The 27,252-nt window shown below is 35.6% G+C and overlaps 1 protein-coding gene and 1 long non-coding RNA gene across 5 annotated transcripts in view; one reads left to right on the forward strand and one right to left on the reverse strand.

The window, feature by feature from the left end:
• Nucleotides 1-21,920, reverse strand: part of LOC134650185 (3',5'-cyclic-AMP phosphodiesterase) — a 577,846-nt gene extending 555,926 nt beyond the window's left edge. Inside the window, exons 1-2 of one of the 4 annotated variants that reach the window (XM_063505091.1) lie at nt 21,731-21,920; nt 14,768-14,942 (exon numbers count right to left, since the gene is read on the reverse strand). In XM_063505091.1, the coding sequence (XP_063361161.1) occupies nt 14,768-14,942; nt 21,731-21,887 (332 nt within the window). In that variant the 5' untranslated portion in view covers nt 21,888-21,920. The remainder of the gene's footprint in view (nt 1-14,767; nt 14,943-21,730) is intronic. The other 3 variants (XM_063505093.1, XM_063505094.1, XM_063505096.1) reach the window with 3 other exon arrangements.
• The window catches only part of LOC134650360 (uncharacterized), a 156,547-nt gene that overhangs the window by 84,907 nt on the left and 44,388 nt on the right, over nt 1-27,252 (forward strand). The gene's annotated exons all lie outside the window — the stretch shown is intronic.

Consider the following 27,252-nt stretch of genomic DNA (forward strand, 5'->3'; position numbering starts at 1 on the left):
GCTTATGAACATCAAATAAAGCTAGGTAGACCGGCTCCAACCCTACACCTCTGCCTCGAGAAGATTTAAATCCCCCCTCAATTGGAGGAGGGTATCCCAATATGGGACCGGCAACAAACTCGGCGGGACAAATCTTTAAAAAAAAAATACATCTTATAATTAACATGCATTACGAGAAAATAAGGAAAAAGAAATACAATTTAAATTACTATAGAATTCATGCAATTATACACATAAGGTGTAATAGAAATTAGATTTAAAAATATATACATATGTACATGGAATCATACAAATACGTAGCTCTTTCAGAAAACATATCAAATTCTTACAAAAGGAAAAGAAAATATAGTTATTAAAATAAATGGGGAAAACATATATAAATCTGATTGATTCTTATGAATTAAGTACCAACATAAAATATTTGATGTGCTTTCTTAAGGATCAAAGTCGAATGGCGTTCTAACAGTTTTAATCTTCAGTCGAAAGATGGCAGTAAATGTACTGTGGCGGGCGACATAATTTACCATGACAGCAACTCTCTATACACTGATACACTGTATTATCTTTGGTACAGTGGGGCGTTTGGCCACACGGCAAAATACGACTCATGTAATTCATCACAACGGCCGCACAAGCAGACTAACTTTATGTGTTCAATTTGCATGTTTCCGAACGCTACGCTGCGCTATCTCAACGAATTATGAGGATTAGCGACATAAGCGTGGATGTTACGCGTTTTAATACTAAACATTTTTTTATATGTCATAAATTATTGCGTAACAAGATAAATAAGTGTTTATTACTTTTTGTTTTTTAAGATTTATACTAAAAACCAAACATTCGGGATTGTGGACATTTATTTTATGTTTTACAAGGTTCTATGTAGGTATTTAAATGCTATTGTTTAAAGTTTAGGTTAGTAATACTCGTTAAGTATAGTAATACTAGTTAATTGGTAAAATATACAAAAAAAATCTTGCATTGGTTAGGAGCTAGAAATTAATCTGACGTGTTACTTTTATTTATTTATTTTTATTACATACATGGAAAACCAACAGCTATAAATTAAAGGTTATCACTTATAAGAATTAAATATACAAAGAACAAATATAAATATACAAATCTACATTGACAATGTGTATTATGAATTACCTAATATAACCTTGATTTATTTTTTTCTACGCAATATATAATTTTATTCTCTTGTGTGATACCTAAGAATGGTGGATAATAATGATGTATAAATAATAACTACAAGACTCGATGTAAAACGGTAACTTATTTTACGTATTCTTAGACCTGACGAAGTGTACTTTTGGGCTTCATCGTATTTTGCAACGTCGTGATTGGGAGCGTTTTGTGGTACAAGTGTTTACATCCAACGCGGCCTCTCTGTGTTAGTCTGCAATTTACTTGGTTACGTTCACTGCTGAAACATGTACTTGACTCCTAACGCCATCGCCATCTGTCGGACTTTTCCTGTACTATACGAACACTCGCGGCGTTCCGTGCGAAAAGCGCTTACCTTTTCTAATATTAGTCGCTAGATGGCATCGATAAGCTTTGTAAACAAATTTATTTGGTAGGCAAATACGAGATATGTATAAAAAATGCAAAAAGGCGTTTGCTGAAATAAATTATTTTGACAAATAAATCTGTTGTATAACAAACAAAAGATTAAGACGTATTTAAAAGTGTACTTATTTTAATTTTTTTTACAAGTTTTGTCTCTGTAAAATGACCAACTTACCATATTGTTCGACATCTCATGCCCGAGTCCATTTCGAATACTTATAAGTAAATTTAAAAACATAGAGGCCACTTTTTTTCAATATATTTTTACGCATAAATAAACATTACCTGTCAAAATGTACATAAGAAAAAAACTACTTTTACGTAAACAACTAAAATTTATATTGAATTTGGCGGTCGAAACATAACAAATACATTACTTATGATTACATGTCAAACTGTCAAAGGTAAGCCCACTACCCTCATAGTCCTCATACAGACAGATGGCCCCGTTGTGAATACAAGTAAAGGACCCAAATATTATAGTGACACGCTATGAGCCAAATTGTCATCTGAAAATTGGTACAAAAATTGGTATAAAACGCTGTAGCTAGAAGCTACAGCGTAGTTCTTTCACAAGGAGTCACATAGTTATACTTACGATTTCAATTTTAGCAAGCAAACTGGAGGCAGGAATTTAAACATACATTTGACGTCTAAAATATAATCCATCTGTCAGATTATGCGATTTTGGCATTAAGAAAAGGTAATAGGATATAAATATTTGCTGATGAGAGGGTCGAATGGATTTACTCGAGTTTGAAATTAAGCGACACAATTCAGCGTTCAGGGGTTCTCAAATTTTTTGGTGACGGAACCCTTTTGGATATCAAAAGTTTTTTCACTCGCGCCAATACGTGTAGGAAGTAGGAACGGACAAGTAATGGCTCCTATACACGATGGACCAGCCCCGGCCACTCCAAGTGACGCATTTATGCGTTAGAGGGAGCAAGTGATATTGCTATCTCATTCTACCGCATGGCTGCGTCCCTTGGAATGGCCGGCGCTGGCCCATCGTGTAGAGGAGCCATAAGGTGTTCGAGCGCACGCAAATGCACGCACGAATGATAACTTAACGACATTATTTAGATATCATTTTGATTTCAAGTGTACGATGCGAATTGTCCTCCTAGTATGAATACGTATTTATGAAGCTTTTGTAGAGTACTACCGACGGAAAAACCTATTTTCTCCCATATTGATTGATTACTCCGGACCATTGGACACGCAACAACGGAGTTACCTACCCAAACGTTGACCAAATTTCTACGTGGCTATTTTTATACTATCAAGTTTGTACTTAATGATGCGATTTACATTAGAGAGTTAAATATATTAAATTGGTTAGTGAATAATTATATTGTAGCTTTAAAGACGAGTAGACAGTAGTCAAATAAATAATATAACATTTCATGAATAAAGGTGGACGAAAACACTTCTCGCAATATTTTAATAAAGAGAAATGTAACATCATAATTCATTTTAAATATCCAGTTGGTTACGTTTTTGTGCCTGGGATTAACTAATTTTAAGAGCATACTGTGCAAAGGCTCGTCAACTTACTTGAGTTATCTAAAAGCTCTTGTTACATAAATGAAACAGTCCAATATTGCTCAATTTGTATTTCAAAAACATCAACCCACCAATAGGCTTACTAATAAGTAAGCGTTTTAAATTAGAATTAAATGATTAATTATCGGGAATATGTTAATAAATGGTCGACCTATGCAAAACCAGATTAACCAGTAATCTAGGTAGATATTCGTTACAATTTGCAACATGAAATGGTTGATGTCAGTATAATATAATATAATTAATAAATGAATGTGCTATAGCCGCATCCGTAATCGCCCTAACTTATGGAAAATATATTCAAATTGGAAGCATAATTCAAATTTAGAGTAATTACACCAGTAATATTCTCAAAGAAACCTTGGATTTTATTACCTAATAAAAGTCATTACACTGTTTTTATAATACAGGAATATAACTTAGAAACTTTGCGAAACAAAAAACTTTGCGAGTTTGAAATTAAATAATAATTACATTTAAGATTACATGATTAAAATACATCAAAGTCATTAACATAGAGTCCGTCTAAGCATAAACAAAATATTTTTAGTAATAAATAATTAAAGGCTTTTGGAAGTAGTCAATCACTGTATATAAAACGCTATTATAACTCGTGATCTGTTTGTCTATTGCCGTGATCAATATTGACTGATTGGTTTTGTTTAGTAGGTAATTATATTTACTTTCATAATGGACTTTTCGATGAAACTTGGTGGCTCCATACATGTTTGTAAACAATTTTTATCCATCTACACTTTGATATATTTTTTAATATTCATGATGGGTGGCAACTTGGCAAGTTTTGGTTATTTTAGAATCACATATTTATCTACATAACTAAATGAAATATTAAATTGGATGGAGTTTAGCAATAATGTGTCAACCCACATTAATTACGCAATAAGTTGTCAACTCAAAAAAATGACGCTTAAAGTTGACATTTTATTGCAAAATGAATGTGGGTTGACACATTTTTGCTAAACACCATCATAAATTTTATGGTGTTACTTTTCAGGTCTCAATTTAGGTTAAGGTAAGGTGCGCCTTTACCATACCTATTCTGGAGATTAACCTTAAGCCTGCAAAACTATAACAAGTACCTGAGTAACTTGGTTCATCTTCTGTACAATACTCGATTGACAGGTCTACGTGGCTTGAAACGCCACCTTAACTACATACATATAATAATATATGGAATAAGTATAATATAAGAATAGTGACTAAGTGAGGTACGACTTTCTGTAAAACAAAAATATCTACAAAAATTGTAGTATGAAGTGTGCTGAGTTGTGCTGCTCAAGAGCCCGTACCATGAGTTATTAACAGTGTCGAAACTGACATAAACGCTTTCGAGAATGTAATTTACTTCCTATACATCTCGCTTACACTAATATGCGAGTACGAGCGAGATGCATAGAAAGTAAATTATGTTCTCGTTGACGTTTATGTCAGTGACAAACTGGTGGTAGTGGTAAAGGTGTATTTTACAAGTAAAACTGTACCAATGTGTCACAATGTCACACGCTCTTCGTAGATGCTACTTACCTAATGCGGAGTCTTTTGAGACTATGTAGCTTTATTTATTTATTACAAGGAGATAAAACAGAAGAACAATGTAGACAGAATATACAATTATACATAACTATATAGATTATGATGTTTCCTTGAGCATATCTCACCGAGAACATAAGTTGTGTTTAGAATGTAAACCTAGCAACATGCAAACTTAACTATTTTAATTGCAATAACGAAGACTATTTGACGTTAATAAGCGCATTGTATTACGCCTACTTGAATAAACTATCTTTTATCATAATTATCTTATATATTTACGCTTTTAAGTAATGACAATAACACTTGCTCTACACTGTTTAATTTAGTCTTTTTCTTACGGATAGGTACTGATCAAAGTTATGTCTGCGTACGTGGCGACGACTTTTGCCGATTTAGGAATGGGTAGGGTGGGTTAGGAACTTTAAACGAATGTGGAACTTCTGTTTTAATTTGGAATGTGAATTGAGATTTTTAAAATTTCTAAAAATGGTAGGAATGGGTTCCTACCAGATGCATTAAGAATACCACGGAACTCCGATAGATGGTACTCCAAAATATATTTTTAAAGAATCGCTTATATGTAAGCTTTCTTAACTTCAAATAAATAATACTTACTAATAAAAAAAACCTACAGCTCATACAATCTCGCTCCTATGTTTGTGGTGCGCAACGTACGAGGGGTGTTCAAAATATTCTCGGTATGAGAATGAAAACAAACAAGTACGAAAAGTTTGATATTTTTATTTTTCAATATACTCCCCCCCTATGTTCATACACTTAAAAGATCGATCAATTATTTTTTTTAATCCCTCGTAAAAATATTTTTTATCTTTCGTGTAAAAATGCTCCTCCACTGCCGCCTTCAATGCTTCATCGTCAGAAAATTTATTTCCACGCAGATCCTTTTTAAGATTGGGGAGCAAAAAGAAGTCGCTGGGGGCTAAGTCCGGACTATACGGTGGGTGAGTAACAGTTTTAAACCCACATTCAACAATAGCTGCCTTGGCAATATGAGCAGTATGGACGGGGGCGTTGTCATGCAGAAGCAGAATACCTTTGGTTAACTTTCCTCGCCTCTTTTCTTTAATTACATCCTTTAATTGACGTAGAATGTTAGCGTAGTACTGTCCTGTGATATTTACACCTTTTTCTTTATAATCGATTAGTAATACTCCTTCACAATCCCAAAATATCGTGGCCATGACCTTGCCAGCTGAAGGGATGACCTTGAACTTCTTGGGATGAGCTGAACCCTTAATGTGCCACTGCATGGACTCTTGTTTACTCTCTGGGTCATAATGATGAACCCAGGTTTCATCTCCAGTAACTATTCTTTGCAGCACCTCATCAGGATTTTCACCGCACAGGTCAATAAAATCGGAACAACAAGCTACACGCATGTCTTTTTGAAGCCGAGTCAGCATTCGCGGAACCCATCTTGCACTTACTTTTGACATATTAAGATGGTCATGTATAATATCATGTACGGTACCAATAGAGAGATTGGTTACTTGTGCTATAGATTTTACCTTCACTCGACCATCTTCCAATATAAGTTTTTCCACTTTATCAATATTTTCTTGTGAAGTAGCTACTACAGGCCGGCCAGGTCTAGGGTCATCTTCAATACTCTCCCTTCCGCGTTTAAACTCGCTTGACCACTTTTGAATGGTAGATAAAGAAGGAGCAGACTCACGGTAAACACAATCCATTTCCTCTTTTATGGTTTTTTGATTTTTACCCTGTTTTGTCAAGAATTTTATCACGCATCGATGTTCTAATTTAGTTAACATTGTCAATTCGCACAGGATGTTCATGTTTGTTCAGCAATTGCAGAAAAACAAAAGACTATCTCGGTTCGAATTATACTTTTTTTTAATGTCAATGAATAAACCTTAGCGGCCAGTAACGAAAGAAATTTTAGAAGAGGTCGTAAGATATCAATACCGAGAATATTTTGAACGCCCCTCGTACCTACTTATTTTAGTGCAAGACAAATATTTATGTTTGTTTAATTTATAATATTATTTATGCAAACAAAAAAGGCTACCATATCAACTAAATTGTCATCAGCATTAAAACATTATAATTGTAATTTCCCTCTTTGCATAATACTGGTATAGGTATCTATATAATGTCGTTACTTAATAGCGTTTCTATGAGGGCTTTTATCCTGATTATAGTGATTATCCAAGACATGAGATTAATAAAATTATACCCATATATTCTAATGAAGGTAGGTACCAAATACAAGTTATTAATAAAGATTTGTAGTTTTAACATTACGTTTATAGTTAATAGCGACGATGACACTGATGGCATCACGACGTCGCAGAATTCTGAATTATTGTATTACAAAAAAAACGGACAATTATCTTCTGCGTCACCGGTTTTTTTAAATGTTGGTACGTGTATTTGATGTGTATAATACGTGAGATCGGTCAATTTGAAGGTCTAATTATAACACTGCGTAATTATTATAACCAAAAAATATATTTTTGACATTAAAAAACATATTTTCTAAAATTTAATTCACCCTTACATTTAATTATTATGTATTAAAAAAAATCAATTTTTACAGTAAGTATTTAGTTTTGACTCGTTTCTGGCTGTACATAGGTTACGAACGATATGTAGGCATTAAGTCAAGTGTGAAATTGCGAGAAGCGTCCTCTGTAGCTTTACCTGCGGGGAGATGGCTACAGCCACTATAAAGTGGGTTTAGTTTGCAATCCGAGAACCGGGCCATACATATATATATATATATGCCATACTATAAAACACCTAAGTTTCAGTATGTTTAAAAAGATTCTACGCATTTCCTACCTACCTTCATGGTTTATGTTCTAAACAGTGGACAGACTGTACCAAAAAATATGTATTAAATTTACTATCTGCGGTGACCTTATGTGAATCTCTGTAAAGCACTTACCTAAATAAGTCAGTCTATAACCGCTTTTCATTATCTCAAATCACATTTTTAACTCAAATGTCATATGGGTTGTGCCGATAAAAAAAATCTTGTATAGGTATAATTCTACAAAGGAATAGATACATTTAGAAGGGCAATATTTCCAAGCGAATTCCTCAATATTATATGTTCCCAGATAGTGGTCGCGACGTTAGCATGGCCCTTCAATAGAGAGTGTTCAGAGAATTATATCCCTCGGGACAAAACCCGATAATAATACAGGGTGACGGATCAAAATGGCGCAGTGAGCGAAAATCTATATAAAACCTATAATTTTGACACTTAACACATCGGCATCGTACCGCAGTGATCTCTTAGAAGCATTGCTCGAGTGGGCCGAGAGTGAAATTATTTTCCACCAATGAGCCTTGGAAAATTCTATTAGGCTAAATAAACTTCAAAAAATGTTAATATAGTATTTTTTCATAGGAACCACGATTATTTTGGAGATAAGATACATTCATAAAATTTCATAAACATGGTAAGTAACTACGTAAGCAAAGAACACGGTTTTAGAAAAGAAAATTGAGTAATGTGGTATTTTGATATTTGACTCGATCATAAAAATCGTTTCCTAGAACATTCATTTCTTACAGTTTTGACGTTAATTTCTACCGATATATTGACCGGGTTCGTACGCAGCTTGGGTTGCATTGCTAATCTTCGAATACAGTTTTTAATAATTTCGAAGAACAAAATTACCTATTATATAGTTTGTGATCTTTCGTCACCGCACCACATGGATTGCTCACCCAGTATATTAACGTATTTAGTTTGCAATTCTGTGAAACGTGACTGGGTATGAGCTGGCTATTTGATTAACTCGATAATCACGAATATGAGTGTATTTTTACATCCCTTAGCGGCGGCAGTCCAACATGCCACTGGTCTTTTCCTGCACAATGTGAAATTATAATGCTACCATTTTTACAGGTATACATGTGGTCAATAGTGAGTTCATATTAGAAAAATGTTTATCAAAAAACTTTACAAGGCTACTCGTAACTTTAAAGGCGAATGTAAAAAAAATATTTTAAACACTGATATAGATTATGTAAATTTAAATTTATGATGACCTGTAACTACTTGCAAGAAATAAAAGACCTTTTTGTTTTTCGTTTTTTATTTTTATTTTATTACATAATGATAGGATTAACAAGAACCAAGATAAAATTAAAGGATCAAATGTATTAGGGTTCGTAACCCAGACTTTTTACATAACAATAAAAAATATTAATACATAATATTACTACTTGACTTGACAACGATTTGATCTATGTACTATTATATAGTACATAGATCAAATCGTTGTCATTGGCTAGCTTCTAGCTAAAGTCTGATGTATCATTCGATCTCAATTTCGGTAGGCACCGGTTGGAGTTGGACTTAATCTCGCGCTGAACTGAGCAAGCCACTTACTTGGTCGAGCAAATAATTGATGATGTACATATACTGGTCGGTTCACAAATAACGTCTTAAATTATACTGCCTTTATTAATTTGAGCACGTAACACAACTTGTCGTCTATCAAGAGTATCAAGTGACCAGTTGTTGTGATGGGATGATATTTCGTAGGTAGTTAAATAAATATTGTCTGTAAGAAATCGCTGATATTTAGGGATTAAACCGCTTGTTGCCACCGTTAGTCATAATTGCATTGTGGATATTTCTTTTGGTAAACAATAGCGAGTATTTAGTTGATTGCGTTTTTCAATTATATTTTTATCTCGATATGGTAAAAGCGCTTCCCGCTTTAAGGTTTGTCGTTAATCTTCATACCGAAAATGAAAATCGTACTTTTAGCTACAACATAAGTATGTTTTTATTTCGATATTGATCCAAACTATCATACATTACGGATTATTTTCAATACCAAAACATACTTGTTACTTTTCCACAAAGTTCTGTAGGCGCGTAGAGAGGCGCAAAGAGCCTGAAAGCCTTGCTAACACGTAGACAAGGCCACCCGACCCATGTCTCATCGATGCTTTTATGGTTTAATTTTGCGTAATGCGGCCTAATGCCAACCACTTGCGATTGATTACGGAGATAATTCGAAACAGTCTATTGTAAAGGGACTATTCATAAATTACGTCATTTCAAATTGGGGGGGGGGGGTCTGGATCTGTAGCATGACGTAGGAGGAAACGGGGTCATTCGAATCATAATTTTTGGATGAATTTCGGTGAGGGAGTCAAAAATCCTCAAAAATAGATGACGTAATTTATGAACAGCCCCAAACGCTAAAATTCCTCCAAAACATATGTACATTTAAAGCCACGTCGTTCTCATATAGGTATTATCTACATGGAACCACAAAAAGCCTGGTTATTAAATTATGGAAATTAGGTTTGTACACTTCTACAGCTTGTGCTCAAGCACATGGTTTTATGTTTCTATCTAGCTAGTACCACAGAATAAATAATAGTACTAAGTACAGAAGACTCACTCTCTAACAAAACGCGTCTGTTACGATCAGCACCGATATGGCCGCTAGGTGGCGACAGCGCCACGCGCGGCTTATGGCTTTCCCCAAAATTGGGGCCGAACGGATTTACTTTTAGCTACCTGTAGCAAAGCGACGAAATCGCGGAGTGAAACACGCCTGCTAAAGTACAATCAAACAATGGAGGTGACGTTGAATACGTTAAGGTATCATAAACTGTATAAATACGTTAACGGATCGCACCATTCGCACCTGATCCAAACTGTCAAAGAAACATGGGAAAGGGCTGGAATACGGGCTGGAATTCACTTGAATACGAGTATTATCGCTTTTCTTAGTTTATAAATAGAATACTGCCTAATTTATGGACTGAAATATGTAGATGTCATATTATAAGTACTAGAGAAAAAGTGACGATTCGAACCGGCGCCCCAGCTATCGCGATTAACGCCATGAACCCCTAGGCCTTCTAGGCCCCTATGCCCATATGGTCTTAGAAAGACTAGGCGTCTTAGACCAACTCTAAGGGCCAGCAGTACGTACTTGCACCACCTATACGAATCCCTTTTTCTTCTAGGCACCTATATAATCTATTTCGGTTTATAGGTAATTTATATATGTGTAGTACCTAGTGTGACTACTTTAAAAAACACAAATCAAAATATAAAACAATTTGATTTGTTCCCAAAGTTGTATTGCCTAATTTAATCAAACTGAATTATTCATTGTTCATATCGGCGGTCCACCCAACCTGCCATAAAAAAGGAATTTCCTTTTCAACCAAATAATAACTTAATAATACGGCTCGATACAGTTTTTATATGTTAGGTATCCACTACAATTTCTCCGGTGAAAGTATAACTAATAGTGTTATATTGTCCTCTCACTGCTAAATATAGTGGGTCAAACAAATCTTGTCAGTAGCAAAAGGCTGCAAATTTGAAAAATCGCGGGTTAACAACACTATTGTACATGATTTAAGTGATTTTACATCAATCTAATTTAACATACCCATTTCAATTGTTTTTTTTTACGAATGGATATGATATGACTAATAAAATAATAGGTAAGTAATTAATTAGATTCTTACCTACTTTTTATTTTCCGCCCTAAAATTAAAACTTGGATACAGATGTCCGGAATAAAAAATAAATGATACGAGTAAGTACATGATGTAATATGATACATGAGAACTTCTAAAATAAAAATATAAATTATTTAATTCAAATAAATAACATTTTAGCTTTAAGGCTATGTTAGTAACATAATATATCTACTTACATTTACTAATGACTCCTTCTATCCAGTACCTAATGAGGGCAGTAGAGGCGCTCGTCTAACGCCCGTATCATGTTGCATTGTTGTTATTGCTAAGCTGCTGGCTGTCACGCACACGTCGTCGTAGCGTTTTTTTACCAAATCAACAGATTTCCCAGAGTTCTACCATAATCTAAATAAATAATTATTTTAAAATGAAAATTATATAATATAATAGACCCTAAGAAATAAAACTATTAAAACGGATTATATCGCGTATATTGAATTTATACTACATCCTACGTTTCGAACCTTTTACTTTACAGCGTTCCTGGTCGTGGTCAGCGTGGTGGTCGCGGTAACCGAAGACAATATTATTATACACCCCAAGTTAATATTTTCAACATACCCCTTCGAAATGCGCCTTAACTGCACCTACTCTTTTATCACATAATATTGTTATTGAAAGATTGTTTCAAACATTCTGGTGACGCGAGAAAGCATCTCTAGTTCACAGAAAATAAATTTAATTGTAAAATATAAAATAGTATGAAAGTTCCGTATTTTTTTTTACCGGCGTCAAACAGAAAGCACTTTACTTAAATACCAATCAAACCAACAAAACCCGGCAGTATTTACTTTAGAAAGTACAACAGAAATGTAAAAGTACGATCCATCAAAGCGGAGGGAATGAGACTTAAACCACATTCGTCTCTCTGTTACTTGGCTAAAACTTCCAAATGCTTCCTAAGTTAGGGGAGCTACTTCAAACTTGGACAGGTATTGTGTCGCATGTCGCATCGCGTAAAGGCACATAACTGTCCGGTTTCTGCTCTAATATATAACTTTCTTAGATAGGTACTGATCCCTCGTATACGTGCTCAGTTAGACGGTGCGAGAACTCGCATGCGAGTTTCATTACATTGCGTTGTTTGATCGGTCGGCTGAATTGTTGTAATCTCAATGGTCCGCAATGTAACTAAAATCGTATACGAGTTCGCGCGCCGTCTAAATGAGCCATAATAATGAAAAGAATAAGTCGGCCGTCGAAGTTTCACCGATATTGGACATTATTTTACAAACATCGATTAAATAGTGAATATTACGCGAAACTCATCGAGGGAGTCGAAATTTTGTTACCTAACCTCTCTATCACTCTTGCATATTCGAGCGATAAAGAGGCAGATTGCAGAGTTTCGATTTCGCGTTTCCCGGTAGGCCCTTTGTAAACAAACCGCTTTAATGTATCAATGTCATATTTGATTGTCTGTGAAAACTTGTCAAAAACAGTTTAAGGTACAGTATGCATAACTTACTCTATGGTATACTTAAGTCACTAGTGCTGCACTCTGCCGGCAAAACATTGCAGTAATACTCCCTATTACCGGATTAACCGTATAATGTGCAATTCTGCATTAATTTCGAAAAATTTGATCCTTATCTGACAGATATCCGATGTAACAATAAAATCAGTACCTAATATGGTCTCTAATTGTTCAGCGAAGTATGTCGAATTTTGACTCAATAAAGTTAAATTACCATTTTCTTTTAAAAAATAAATGTAAAGATGTGGCTTGTCGCATCACCATGCTGAAGCCAGCACCTTTTCTCTGCCACATGGCTTGATTATGTGATATTCTTTAGTAGGTAATTAAATTTGCATGTTTTATTTTGTTAAGTTATTTTTTGCCTTTCGTTTATTTCATGTCAATGCCATGTATGTTGTGGGAATGCATAAAGAAAATTATCTATGTATACTTATATCTAAAATAATGGGTAATTTTTGTATGCGCACCTGCTCAAACATCAATTAATGCGTGTATTTAGCATTAAATCAAAGAATGATACATCCCCTCGCGTAGAAAGACTAATGGAAAAATAGTGATCCGATCAACCGTATTGCCAATGATTGCTTAACCGATCGGTTTTTAGACAGTGAAATTATTATTAAATCATGTCACAAAATTGTGTTACGTTCCTTTTAGTTATATTGAATGACCCTCTTCAAATTTCTAATTGCTTTATAAACTGAAATTGATTTCACCGTTGTTAGTAAATAGTTATTCAGTTAGTAGTCACACGTAAAAGGTATGTCAAGAATCGAATTAAAATTATTGTGATGTATTTTTTACGGTTTAACCCGCCTAATACACGAAACCGTTTTTTTGTGAATCACTAATTTGAGAACTTTCGACCTCTGCAGTTCGTTTGAGTGCCGATTCTGTCAAATTTCGACTATTATTACCTTTTTGTAAAACACTTAGGGTCTATCAGTTTTTAAAATCAGCAGAAGTCCTTGTAACAGCTTGTATTTCTTTTTATTTAAGCGCAAAATCTAAGCTTGACATGCCTGAGCATAAAAAAAAGTAAAACAAATAATTTGGGTTTAAATGCATTTATTGTACAATTTTCATTCTGATATTTAACTCCCCATTCCATAAATAACGATACTTTTGCCTAAATTTTTAATTTAAAGTACCATCAAGATTTAGAGGTACTATAAAATTTTATACTTAGTCATGTTTTAAAAAAACACATGCATTTTACTTTCCTCGTACACGAAATGAAAAGTAGAGTGTTTAACTCGGGTGAAAGGCATCATTTCAGCCTCGGACTATTGGTTTATAACGGGCTTAGAACGGTCACCATACGCGGTTACAACCCGTATGCTCACCGTTTCGCCGCCTGCACGCACTGTTCTGGCAACGTTGCGTGCCGTGCACGGAGCGTTACCGGCACCGGCAAAATATCCCCGCCGACAAATTTTGACGGTCCGTGCATGGCACGCTACGGGTATGGTCGGTGACGGAACGGGCTAGTGGGCATAGTCTCATAGTTTTTCATACAAAGATATGTTTTTTGCCTGACACGTTCATAGCACGGTCATGGTAAGTCATACAGTGTAGTGGGCAGAGACCTTAATGCACGATACCGACGAGACGAGACAGAAGGCCTGAGGAGGTTTTAAAATATGTATATCGATCCATAATTCATGATCTAATTTCCTTAACTAAACGCTTGTCACCCGACCCCCAATTTTTAACTATCAGCGTCATTAGCATTTGCTTAATTAAAACGTCATCAGTCATTAGCCAATACTTAATATTACTAAACCAATGTCTTTTGTGAAGGAAAAATTATTTTAGTAATTTCGTGGACCCATCTGTAATTATTGAAAAAAGTACCAAAAGGTTTGCTATATGTACAGATATGACGAAAAACAGTGCTACTAGACTACCTCGACGTAGTACGAGTAGTACATACCTACATCCCAGTCAAGCAATAAAAAAAACCACATCTGATTTCCAAGAACAAAAGTTCATTTTGGCGTACCGTATGTGTTTACGTTAAGTACGAGTAATAAAAGTATGAAGTACCTACTAAATATGTCATACCTGCGATAAGATTGTGGCGCAACGGGCCAGCTTCGCCGAGAGCGCAGCACCAGCGCCACCCGCGGCATCGAACCGTGTGGATTACTCATTTGTGGAGCAGAAGTCCGCTTGCGACTCCAGCCGCGGCGACCACCGCCACCCTGTCCCCACAGGTGCGCTGTGGCTGTACTGTGTTCTGCCAAACAAATAACAAATTGTAAGCTCGAAAACTCAAAATAAACATAATATACTTTTACAACGCTTGCGCTTATAAGGATTCACATGTGTATTGAGAAATAACCACTTTTCCGCAAACGTGCGTGAAAGTAATTGGGACCCTCACCGCAAGGCATACACAGTCACTGGGGGAGGAAGGCTAAAAACACCAATTTAGATTCATTTATATTCTCGGATACCTAATGCAAACCGTGGTAGGGATTTTGAATATGTAGCAATTCGCAACTAAAAATTCTCGTTCATGTAAATCACTCGCAATCGCTCATGAATCACCAATAAATCTTCTTTTCAACGTTTGTGTGATAAAAAGGAACATTATAATATTATTCTTCACGGCAGCACACCAGTACGGACGCTAATGTTTCGGCCACGCAACCCGCGATTTTTCCCCGGATTTTAGTTCTCCCTTTGTACCGAGAGTTGTGTACATCAACTCTGGCATGTCAGGCGCCTGCGACTGGCGTTGTATAAATCAACCTTCATCAACGACCACGGCCACAAGTCATGCGACCGGTATCAAAACTTTCAGCAAGAAGCTAAGTAAACAATTATTTTAATAAACACGCAGACATTTATAATTTGTCTGAGTTATTCAATGTCTATCTCCAAATATATTGCAAAACTAATTCCAATTTTTTGAAGGTTTTCGCGATTTCCTGCGTGGGTGAGGATTTTTATAAACAAATAAACCGAGGGGAAATAATAATGTTAGGGAAGAACATGTGTGTATGTATTTATTGTCATTAGGCCAGCTATTTCACAATCGTATCACGAGGTGAACTGTGGGTAATATGAAATAGACGTATCGTAATCTCCAATTTAAAAAATTGAAAATGCTTAAATAAAAAATAAAATAAGAAACAACGATACAGTACAAAATGGATATGCAAATTGTGAATCCGTGCATAGGTGTAGGCGCATATTTTTGTGAGAAGACGCTATGATTTTAACGGGTGTTTATCAAAAGGGTACCCTATCACTACCCTATCACTAAATGGGGCCCTATCACTTGACTAAGGCCTTTCTCACTGGTCTTTTATTTTGCGTCGTTTGAGGGGAGAGCTAGCTGTCAATTAAATACCTGTATCACACTTCTGCAATGCCCATAATATTTCAGCGAGTATACGATCATATTCAGTACAGCAAGATTGTGACAGATGATAAAAAATACTTAGTAAACGTTTAGTAATTTGTACTTGTAGCGAAAAAGCGAAAACAACAAATCACATTGTGATTTTGAGCCACAGAACGACGATGAGTATCGCTTGTTTACAGCATATTGATCCTTCTGGCAACCTTATCATTGGCTTTTTACATGCAAATTAGCTAACGTTAAGAATAAATTGACTCGGCATGAACCTAAGGCCTGGTGCGGTATTTAACATCATTTTTGAAAACTCGTGACATTGCCCACCTTGTAACTTGGCTGTAAAATAACTCAATCGGCAATATGAATATTATAGTTCTTTATGTTTTTCGAAGTACATTATATTTCGAAAAATAAAACTTAAAAATTCGCGTCTCAATTCTTTAAATTGGTCGTTATGTCATCGCAACTTTTATATAAGTCGAATGACTCCTACGTTGTTAATTTTCCCTCTGAGGCGGCGGCGCTCCGCAATGTCGTTTGTTGGTTTAATTTATGAAGAATAAAGTGGAGTCTGGGCCTCGTAAAGAAAATATTGTCCGAGTTTAAGATTTAATTGTTTCATATTGGATTCTAGGCTCGTTAAATAGAAAATGGGGGATAAGTATAAGCTTTGTCATTTTCCTCTTTTCTTGGAAATGATAAATGTTAAAAGTAGCTACCCAATTCAGCAATAAATAAATAAATAAATATTATAGGGACATTTTTACACAAATTGACTAAGTCCCACGGTAAGCTCAAGAAGGCTTGTGTTGTGGGTACTCAGACAACGATATAAATAATATACAAATACATAAATACATAGAAAACAACCATGACTCAGGAACAAATATCTGTGCTCATCACACAAATAAATGCCCTTACCGGGATTCGAACCCACAGCTTCACAGGCAGGGTCACTACCCACTAGGCCAGACCGGGCGTCACAATAAGCAATAAAGTACCTTAGACTATATTAGCGCCAGTAGGCAAGCCTCGGTGTTTAAAAATCTGAATATGCGACACGAACTTGACACGACTTGCAGTGCGCCAATTGGTGCGAGCGAGCGAGTAAGTTCCTACCGCGCGTCCTACCAAGATAACAAAGTGTCAACGCTACCTACGTAACCGATAAATGTGACGTCCCACGGGTAAAGGTACCTTATGGCCATTGGCGCTTACGCTATTATTAACGCCGCTCCGCCGCCGCGAGCTATTATTATTGCGGCGCTATGCGACGTAAGCGCCAAGTGCCATAAGGTACCTTTTGCCGTGGAACGTCACAAATAATACTACAGGTTACTAGTATTTTCTGATTACCCGGTAGCAGTAAACGAATAATCACTATTTTTTAAGGCACTTATACCTGTAATTTTGTAGACATTCGGCCGCAGCTCGAGAATCAATCAATTCATAGGTATCTTTCAAATTAACATTACATTCGTGTTCATTTATTTTGTAAATGTACACATACATTACACGTTTAAAACATTTTTAGAGATTAAATTAAAATTACATATACGATTGACATCATTAGACAATTCCGATCATTAATAATAAAGAAAATACATTACACACATGAAGTACACAACATGAGGTTTAATATATGTAATTTATTTATTGTCTAGTCAGTGATTTTTAGATTTTTGTAAAAACAATGAAGATTAGAATCGCGTTAGTTTAAGCGATTGTTGTTCTGTCCCTCTCTTATATATTTAGACAATATATCTATATTATAGAATGTAAATTTGGTTGATTTGCCTTAACATTATCCTATGTATTTCTAAAACAATGATTTCCTGAACAAAAGTATTACGTTGGCAGACAGACGACGAATTAGAGGGCGTTTCAATGTAAACTGAAAGGACTCTGAATAGCAAATGATTTGACGGTTGAATTTGCTTACTTTGAGAGACTATGGCAAGCGAAAAGGGTAAAATCAAGTTAATAGGTACTTTGATGTAGGTATGTAAAAACGAGAAATATATCCTGCCAAATGCATATAAAAATGATAGAATGCAAAAAAAAAACTTACATTTAAACGAATAACTTTTGTGCGGTAATACGTACTGTTCAAATCGCATTCGTTGAGGCCAAATGAAACTCTATCTATATCGTATCTATTTTCGTAAAAGTAAATCAATCAGGCGCGTAGAAATACGGAGTATATCGTTGTAGATTGATTCATGATTGGGAAAAAATAGCTAGCATGAGATCTAGCTTTAATAATAGAGTTACAGCTTCCGCTTCAGCTGCTTTTTGCACACAGCAGTTGCGAAACGGATGTGTGCAAACAAAACAAATACTGAACAGGGAAACATTACAGGTTTTTGCCTAAGAAATAAGAATTCAACTCTTGATTATGAGTAATCTAAAATAGGCCCTTGAGCCATCGTAATTATATTTCGCTCATAATTTAGATACCTACTGTTTTTCTCACTGCACCCACTTTGAAGCATGTTTGTTTCGTCCTACGGTTGCCTGGTAGAGAATGCCTAGAGGCATTAAGTTCGCATGTGTGCTTTTTTTATGTGCAATAAAGTTGAAATAATAATAATACCTACCTACATACTATACCTATACATAGACAGACAAAACCATAACACAGCCCTTCCTTTTAAGGTTTGACATATTGGGTAAAATACGACCTCCTGGCACACAATAACTACGGAAGAATGTAATACCCAAGTGTGTCCATAAACCACGGGAAATGTAGGTATTTTCGATGACATGACTTACAGCTACACGACAACAGAAACTCCTCGAACAGACACCGCGCAAGTTGTACACAGTTTTCCGATAATGCCAGATGAGCCTCGAAGTTCAAGAGCCATTGAATACTGACGATCGCTTGCCTAGCCGATGTAATAAGAGAAAAGTACAGCTATTTTATCAAAACTTTTTACCCTTTTTCATGCCTTCCAGAATAGTTAGATACGAGTACCGTTGATGTTTGTGTCTGTATACCGAACCAGACGTTATAAAAACCGGCCAAGTGCGAGTCGGACTCGCGCACGGAGGGTTCCGCACCATCAACAAAAAATAGAGCAATAAAATCGTGTTTGTTGTATGGGAGCCCCCCTTAAATATTTATTTTATTTTATTTTTAGTATTTGTTGTTATAATGGCAACAGAGATACATCATTTGTGAAAATTTCAACTGTCTAGCTATCGCGGTACATGAGATACAGCCTGGTGACAGACGGACGGACGGACGGACAGCGAAGTCTTAGTAATAGGGTCCCGTTTTTTACCCTTTCGGTACGGAACCCTAAAAAATAACGAGACAGTGATTAATGAAGTAAATTATACGTAATAAGTTATGTTAAGAAATTAAACTTTTTGGACCTATAACCTATAACGGATGTTTTAAGTTCTCTCTTCTGAAACATTTGTAAAACTTGTCTACAGGTATAGTTTGTAGCTTTCTAATAGACCCCGAAGGCTAATCCTATTGTCTATTGTTAAGAAAAACCGCTCGTGCCACGTGCCACAACCACCTGCATAAAAAATCGGTACTTCGGTTACTGAGTGCCGATGCCGGCGAGTCGAACGCTACAGAACCAGTCTAAAATGTGTCATCGAGATGCGTAACAAAGGCGCGTTATCGGAGAGCGCACCTACACTGGTTTTTTGAGCGTTGGACTAGCCCGCGCTCAGGTGCCAAATAGAATAATTAGGACCCTTTTTTGCAGGTAAGTAGCACGTGCGGTTTTACTGAACAATAGACAATAGGATAAGCCTTCGGGGTCTACTAGAAAGCTACAAACTATACAACTACACTTAAATAATACGATATTTTATGGTCATGGCGACCATTAAAGGCGTCATCAGCGTTCTGGCGCAATGCAAGTAGGTATCTAATAATGTTACGTATTATCCTTTTTAATATATTTTTACCTATATCGGTTTCAGGTCAAAAGACTACAAACTCATTTTCCCCCAGATCGATTATTAAAATGTACTTAAGTATAAATATCTGAGCCTAGTTAGCAAATACATATAAATTATGTTTACTTAAGAGGCCGGTATCGATTTTAGTCGCAAAAATGTAAAATTGATAGATTTAGTCGATGAAATTGTACACCTTTTGTTACGTAATAGAAATAACAAGTACTGGTATGTAGCAGGTCTTCTTGTCTTGCATTTGTAAAAATCATTTTTTTTAAAACTGACTCACTAAATTAGTAATGATATTTTTTCTGATGGACGTTTAGGTAAACGCGCGTAAAGCTCTGATTTAGTCGATCTTATTTGTAAATTTCGTAAAGTTTGGACTGCTAAAAATGGTAATTTTGTATTACACATACTTTCCAACTTCCATAGACTACATTTTTGTTATATGATATTGAAAAAGAATAAATGAAAGTTAGACGAAATCAATTTTCACCAGAAATTACTTCAAAACAAGTGAAAATTTTTCGTGATAATCGACTTAATTTCAACGTAATTTTGATACTTAAACAATCTACAACATTTCCTGAAACTGTTCTTATACATTTTTTATAATTTACCACTATATTTTTTTGATGAATTTTTAAAAACTCTTCTTTCTTTCTCGTCATATATTGCCGATGACGCACGCTTGAGACCTCATTATTAAAAGGCAAGAGGAGAAGACGTGCTAATAGAAACCAATACTTGTTATTTAGATATTACGTAACAAAAGGAGTACAATTTCAACGACTAAGGGCCCGATTCGGATTTTGAATTAGACATCTGTTAGATATCTTTTAGACATCACCAAGATACGATAACGATATGTTTAAGATCTAACCTGTCAAATTTGACATTTGCGCGATTCTGGAGATACTCTTGAACGATTTCCACAAGGTATAGCTTAGAGATCCAATTCACAACTAAAAGATATCTAACTCTATCTAACGTAAAAGTGACATTTGTCGCCCGAATTGCGCTGCAAAAGAGAACTAGTTGAAATCTAAACTATAACGTATCTAGAATGGATATAGTACGTGTCGTCTCTTGTGAATATCTTGAAGTTCGAATACGGCAGTCTATCTACCAATTTTACATTAACTCTAAAATCGAATCGCAACACCAACACGTAGGTACTTTAAAATCCGAGCTTGTGTGATTTGTAAATGGTACCTACATAATCTGCTCTCTTCTTACGTAATATAATATACTCATCTCATATTTTACTCAAGATAAAAGAAACAGCTTCTAGGCTTAGTGTTTTCTATGTGAGTATTTAACCACCGAAGCTACGGTTTGGCTCTAGTTTCGGCCGAAACCGAAACTTTAACAGATATGTTAAAATCATTCAATAAAATGTCAGTCGGCCTTCCTGTATAGGCATAATATAAACAATGAAACAGGCAGGTGGTATAAAATAAACTAAGTTTATTTATTTACCACGTCCCTCCTGATGCTAAGCGATGCTTTTTATCAGTTTGGACAAAGAAAGCCGAATCGTTTTGAAGAAATGTTTATAGTGATAACATCAAGATGTATTTGATCTCCACCTCAATGGTATCGGGACGGCGGAATAAACGGGTGCATCAAAGCAATATTTAAATGTGAGCATTAATAAAAATGAACAGCGAAAACACTAGGTACTCATAAAAGCCACGCAAACACACTGGCACTCCGACACTTACGTGGATGTAAGGAAGGATGCGGTCCCTGCTCGGAGCAAGCGCGTCGGCCGCGACCACTCAGCAGCGTGTCACGGCGCGTGCGCTCAGGCGGCGCGTCCTCGCCGGCGCGCGCGCCGCCTCCGTCCTCCCGGCCCTCCTCCATCACGCACGCAGACATCACTATTTTTAATCCAACACTTTACGACTTGTACAACACGCCCGCAAACACAAACAAAGCGAGCGATGCAAGGAAACGCGACTTGCATTTACAGTTGTTATTAAATTAACTCACCTTTTGGTCTTTTTGTATAAGTACCTTTCTGAATCACTTGACGTCAACCTGCAATAGAGGAGATTGGTTACGTTAGTCAAGCTAGGTATATCTGAAAAATCTTGCTGCTCCCAGGAATATGATAGACCTCTATTTAGAGTTAATTATTTTAATTTAACGCATCCAGAGCATGACAGCGCCATTGTTTGTCGGTATTCTATAGTGTTAGAGTAATCCTACGTACTCGTAAGTAGACTAAATTAAGCTCCCATCGAGTAACCAGTTTAGGCGTGGGACAATCTATCTATATATATAAATGCAAGTGTCCTGACTGACTGACTGACTGACTGACTGACTGATTCATCAACGCAGAGCCGAAACTACAAAAGCTAGAAAGTTGAAATTTGCACACTAGGTTGCATTTATAAAGTGTACAAGAGATAAGAAGCGATTTTCAAAAATTCAACCCCTAAGGGGGTTAAAAAGGGGATGAAAGGTTGTATGGGGTTCAAGTTTTAGTTTAAGCTAGGAATTTGAAACTTTGTAAAAATGTACTATATTAAAAAACAAGAAAATTAATTTCTGCGTTTTCGAAAATTCATCCCCCAAGGTGGTGAAAAAGGGGTTGAAAGTTTGTATGGAGATCAAATATTTTTGTGAGTGTTGGACTTGAAACTTTGTATATGGGGATATTATTATAAGCGTTTTTGAAAATTCATCCATTAACAGGGTTAAAAAGGGGTTGAAAGTTTGAATCCATTACAAATGCTTTGAAACTTCTTAGAAAGGCATAATAGCCGATAACAAAAAAAAGTAATTGCAACGTTTTTGGAAATTCAACCCCTAAGGGGGTTAAAAAGGGGATGAAAGTTCGTCTTAGGGTGCAAATTTTATTTTAAGCTAGGAACTTGAAACTTTGCAAATAGGTATTAAATTAAGATACAAGAAAACAAATTTCCCCCAAGGTGGTAAAACATGGGGTTAAAAATTTGTACGGATATCAAATATTTTTGAGAGTGCGGGACTTGAATCTTTGTATTTGGGGATATTATTAGAAGACAGGAAAAGTTATTTCAGCGTTTGGTAAAATTCATCCCCTAACAGGGTTGAAAAGGGATTGAAAGTTTGTATGGCGTTCAAATTTTATTTTAAGCTAGGAACTTGAAACTTCGTAAAAATATATGTTATTTAAATACAAGAAAACTAATTTCAGCGTTTTTGAACATTCATCCCCTAAAGTGGTGAAAAAGGGGTTGAAAGTTTGTATGGATATCAAACATTTTTTCGAACGCGGGACTTGAATCTTTTTATTTCGGGATATTATTAAAATACAGGAAAAGTAATTTCAGCGTTTTGTAAAATTCATCCCCTAACAGGGTTAAACAGGGGTTGAAAGTTTGAATCCATTACAAATGCTTTGAAACTTCTTAGAAAGGCATAATAGCCGATAACAAAAAAAAATAATTGTAACGTTTTTGGAAATTCAACCCCTAAGGGGGTTAAAAAGGGGATGAAAGTTCGTCTTAAGGGTGCAAATTTTATTTTAAGCTAGGAACTTGAAACTTTGCAAAAAGGTATTGAATTAAGATACAAGAACACAAATTTCAGCGTTTTTAAAAATTCATCCCCCAAGGTGGTACAACATGGGGTTAAAAATTTGTACGGATATCAAATATTTTTGAGAGTGCGGGACTTGAATCTTTGTATTTGGGGATATTATTAGAAGACAGGGAAAGTTATTTCAGCGTTTTGTAAAATTCATCCCCTAACAGGGTTAAAAAGGGGTTGAAAGTTTGTATGGAGTTCAAATTTTATTTTAAGCTAGGAACTTGAAACTTCGTAAATATATATGTTATTAAAATACAAGAAAACTAATTTCAGCGTTATTGAATATTCATCCCCTAAAGTGGTGAAAAAGGGGTTGAAAGTTTGTATGGATATCAAACATTTTTTCGAACGCGGGACTTAAATCTTTGTATTTCGGGATATTATTAAAATACAGGAAAAGTAATTTCAGCGTTTTGTATAATTCATCCCCTAACAGGGTTAAACAGGGGTTGAATGTTTGAATCCATTACAAATGCTTTGAAACTTCTTAGAAAGGCATAATAGCCGATTACAAAAAAAGTAATTGCAACGTTTTTGGAAATTCAACCCCTAAGGGGGTTACAAAGGGGATGAAAGTTCGTCTTAGGGTGCAAATTTTATTTAAAGCTAGGAACTTGAAACTTTGTAAATAGGTAGTTAGGTAGTAGGTTTTATTAAATAGAGGACATGAAAATCTTCTAAGGGGGTTTAAAGGGATTAATTACATCGAGGACAATTTTATTCAGTTAGGGGCTTGAAACTTCGTAGGTTGTGAAAGACAAGTCTCATGCGTTGTATAATATTAATAATTAAGAAATTATTAACCGTCCTACCGCAATCTTTTGCTGCATAATGTTCTAAGCTAATGTAGAATATATAACCACCAATATACAAATCCACGCGTACGAAGTCGCGGGCAACAGCTAGTTTAATTATAATTACAGCTGTCATCTGCTTTCGTAGCGGTTAGTCCCTTCTAACTGTTAAACAAATTGATTATGGCATAACAATCTAAGCATACCTACCTAAATAAATAGAGGATCTACCTATAGGTAAACCTTACAAATACAAATATTTATTGATAACAACAATGTCACATGTCAGAAGAATTAGGTATACATGTATATATATACAATTTATATTTACATTGTATAACTATAACTTATTATCAGAAAAAAAGTCAATTGTCAATAGCAATTTCTTGCATCATTTATGTGCATGGCAATTCAAAAAAGTCCCCCACGCTGTACAAAGTTAAATCAAGCAGCCACTTGCGTAGTCTACCTCTAAATGCTGCGGTGGAAGCTGCATCCCGGATATACTGATGATAGCGACGCTACGACACGACCTAGACGATCCTAAGTTTAGTTATACAAATCAAATATTTAAGTCTGTATTCGCAATAAAGATTTTTACGTTAGGTAGGTAAAATCACGCTTAGATTGTTAATAGACATAAGTGCTATGTAAATATTCGTAATATTCGTTATCTAGGTCTTAAATTCATAATAGGGTTTAATTCGTTTAGTATTTTAGGTCGAAAATACTGAAAATCATTCCCTACATCCTCATTTCCTAAGTAAATTAGAATGAGATAAACTGTAGAACAGGCTAATTAAAGTAGACTTAGTCATTGGTCGATTAATTATAGCCAATCGTATGAAAATCAAGACAAAGACCACATAAATCGAGCGAGATAGCAAGCTGTCACGCCATTGGTCAGCTAAATTCCCTGAGAGTTTTCGATACACTAATTTTTACTATGAATCAGGTCAATTCAGTCGATTATCTCAGAAACCGTAATTGATAGCTTATTATAATGTTTGTAAACATTGTAGATAAGAACTTGCTTGACCCACTAATGATCAGTTGTGGATTACTTCCATAATTCTGATGACAAGGCAATGGGGTCCCGTTGTTTCCCATAAAGATTTGTCATAATGTATTGTTTGTCATATTATCATTAGTCATAATAAAACTGATGAAGGCAATAATATGCGAACATAGAGCTAATGTGATGATGCAGTTGGAAGGTAATCACTAATCAAAGGTACTCATCGATGGAAAAAACACAAACACGTCGAGTTTAGACCTAGTAAGTACTAGACATGCAAATGAGAAGAGGTACAGTCAGCATTTTAAGTGCGACACAAAAAAAGTACAGTAGCTGTAAGGATCATTATTTATAAATAGCTTTATTTAAATCATTGTTACTTATATTTCTGATTAGCTTAAAAAAGAGTATCAATTGACTCTTACTTGTCAGTGGTTCCCGCCACCTTGAATTGTTATAAAAAAAGCGGCCAAGTGCGAGTCGGACTCGCCCATGAAGGGTTCCGTATTTAGGCGATTTATGACGTGTAAAAAAAAACTACTTACTAGATCTCGTTTAAACCAATTTTCGGTGGAAGTTTACATGGTAATGTACATCATATATTTTTTTTAGTTTTATCATTCTCTTATTTTAGAAGTTACAGGGGGGGGACACACATTTTACCACTTTGGAAGTGTCTCTCGCACAAACTATTCAGTTTAGAAAAAAATGATATTAGAAACCTCAATATAATTTTTAAGACCTATCCATAGATACCCCACACGTATGGGTTTGATGAAAAACAATTTTTTGAGTTTCAGTTCGAAGTATGGGGAACCCCAAAAATTTATTGTTTTTTTTCTATTTTTGTGTGAAAATCTTAATGCGGTTTACAGAATACATCTACTTACCAAGTTTCAACAGTATAGTTCTTATAGTTTCGGAGAAAAGTGGCTGTGACATACGGACGGACAGACAGATGGACAGACGGACAGACAGACAGACAGACATGACGAATCTATAAGGGTTCCGTTTTTTGCCATTTGGCTACGGAACCCTAAAAAGGCGGTATGCAGTGACAAGTGGCCAGTTCGAGTACGGACAAGTGAAGAGTTGAAGAAGTCTTGTAATATTTATTGTAAAATGGTTGTTATTATGCTTGTAGCACACGAATAAAGTTAAAATATTAGTACAAGTATCAGTTTTCATCATCAACCCGGTAATACCCTCAACATAACGTGAAAATTGTAACTTTTATTATTATTTGTAAGGTAGTAAATCCAATAGATAAACCAATCTGCCAATGCCAAGAACACATTGTCAGTATCACGTACGGCAATTACCCGCTATGTCCGAACATTCCAGAGACGACGTGACGATCAGTTCTACTAATCGTGGGTATAAACTAACAACTAGTCGAAAACTAAATAATAAATGTATGAAAACATTACCAATTAAAGGATGACCCACGTTAGACCGGACCGTGTCCGGGCCGGAGCTTCCGGAGCTTCGCTTTCTATGGAAAACATCACGTAATCACCTGTCATTGTCATAGAAAAGTAAGCACCGGAAGCTCCGGCCCGGACAAGGCTCGGTCTAACGTGAGTCATCCTTAACTTCTATCGATCGATCTGATCGAATGCTGGTTTGATGAGATTGGATTGAACTAAATTATTTCAGACGCTAGAACTATCCAAACACATAAACATAATTTTTGAAACATCGATTTGAGAAATAACAGTACCAAAATCCTCAGTTCTGGCACGAAGAAGCAGGGCGCATAGCAACCATGCCAATAATTAACGCTCCGTAGCGTATCGTAGTCATCCCTCTCTATCACTCTTCCCCACTATGCGACAGTGACAGTTGCATT

Source organism: Cydia amplana, chromosome 8 (genome assembly GCF_948474715.1).
Source record: "Cydia amplana chromosome 8, ilCydAmpl1.1, whole genome shotgun sequence".
NCBI lineage: Eukaryota > Metazoa > Arthropoda > Insecta > Lepidoptera > Tortricidae > Cydia > Cydia amplana.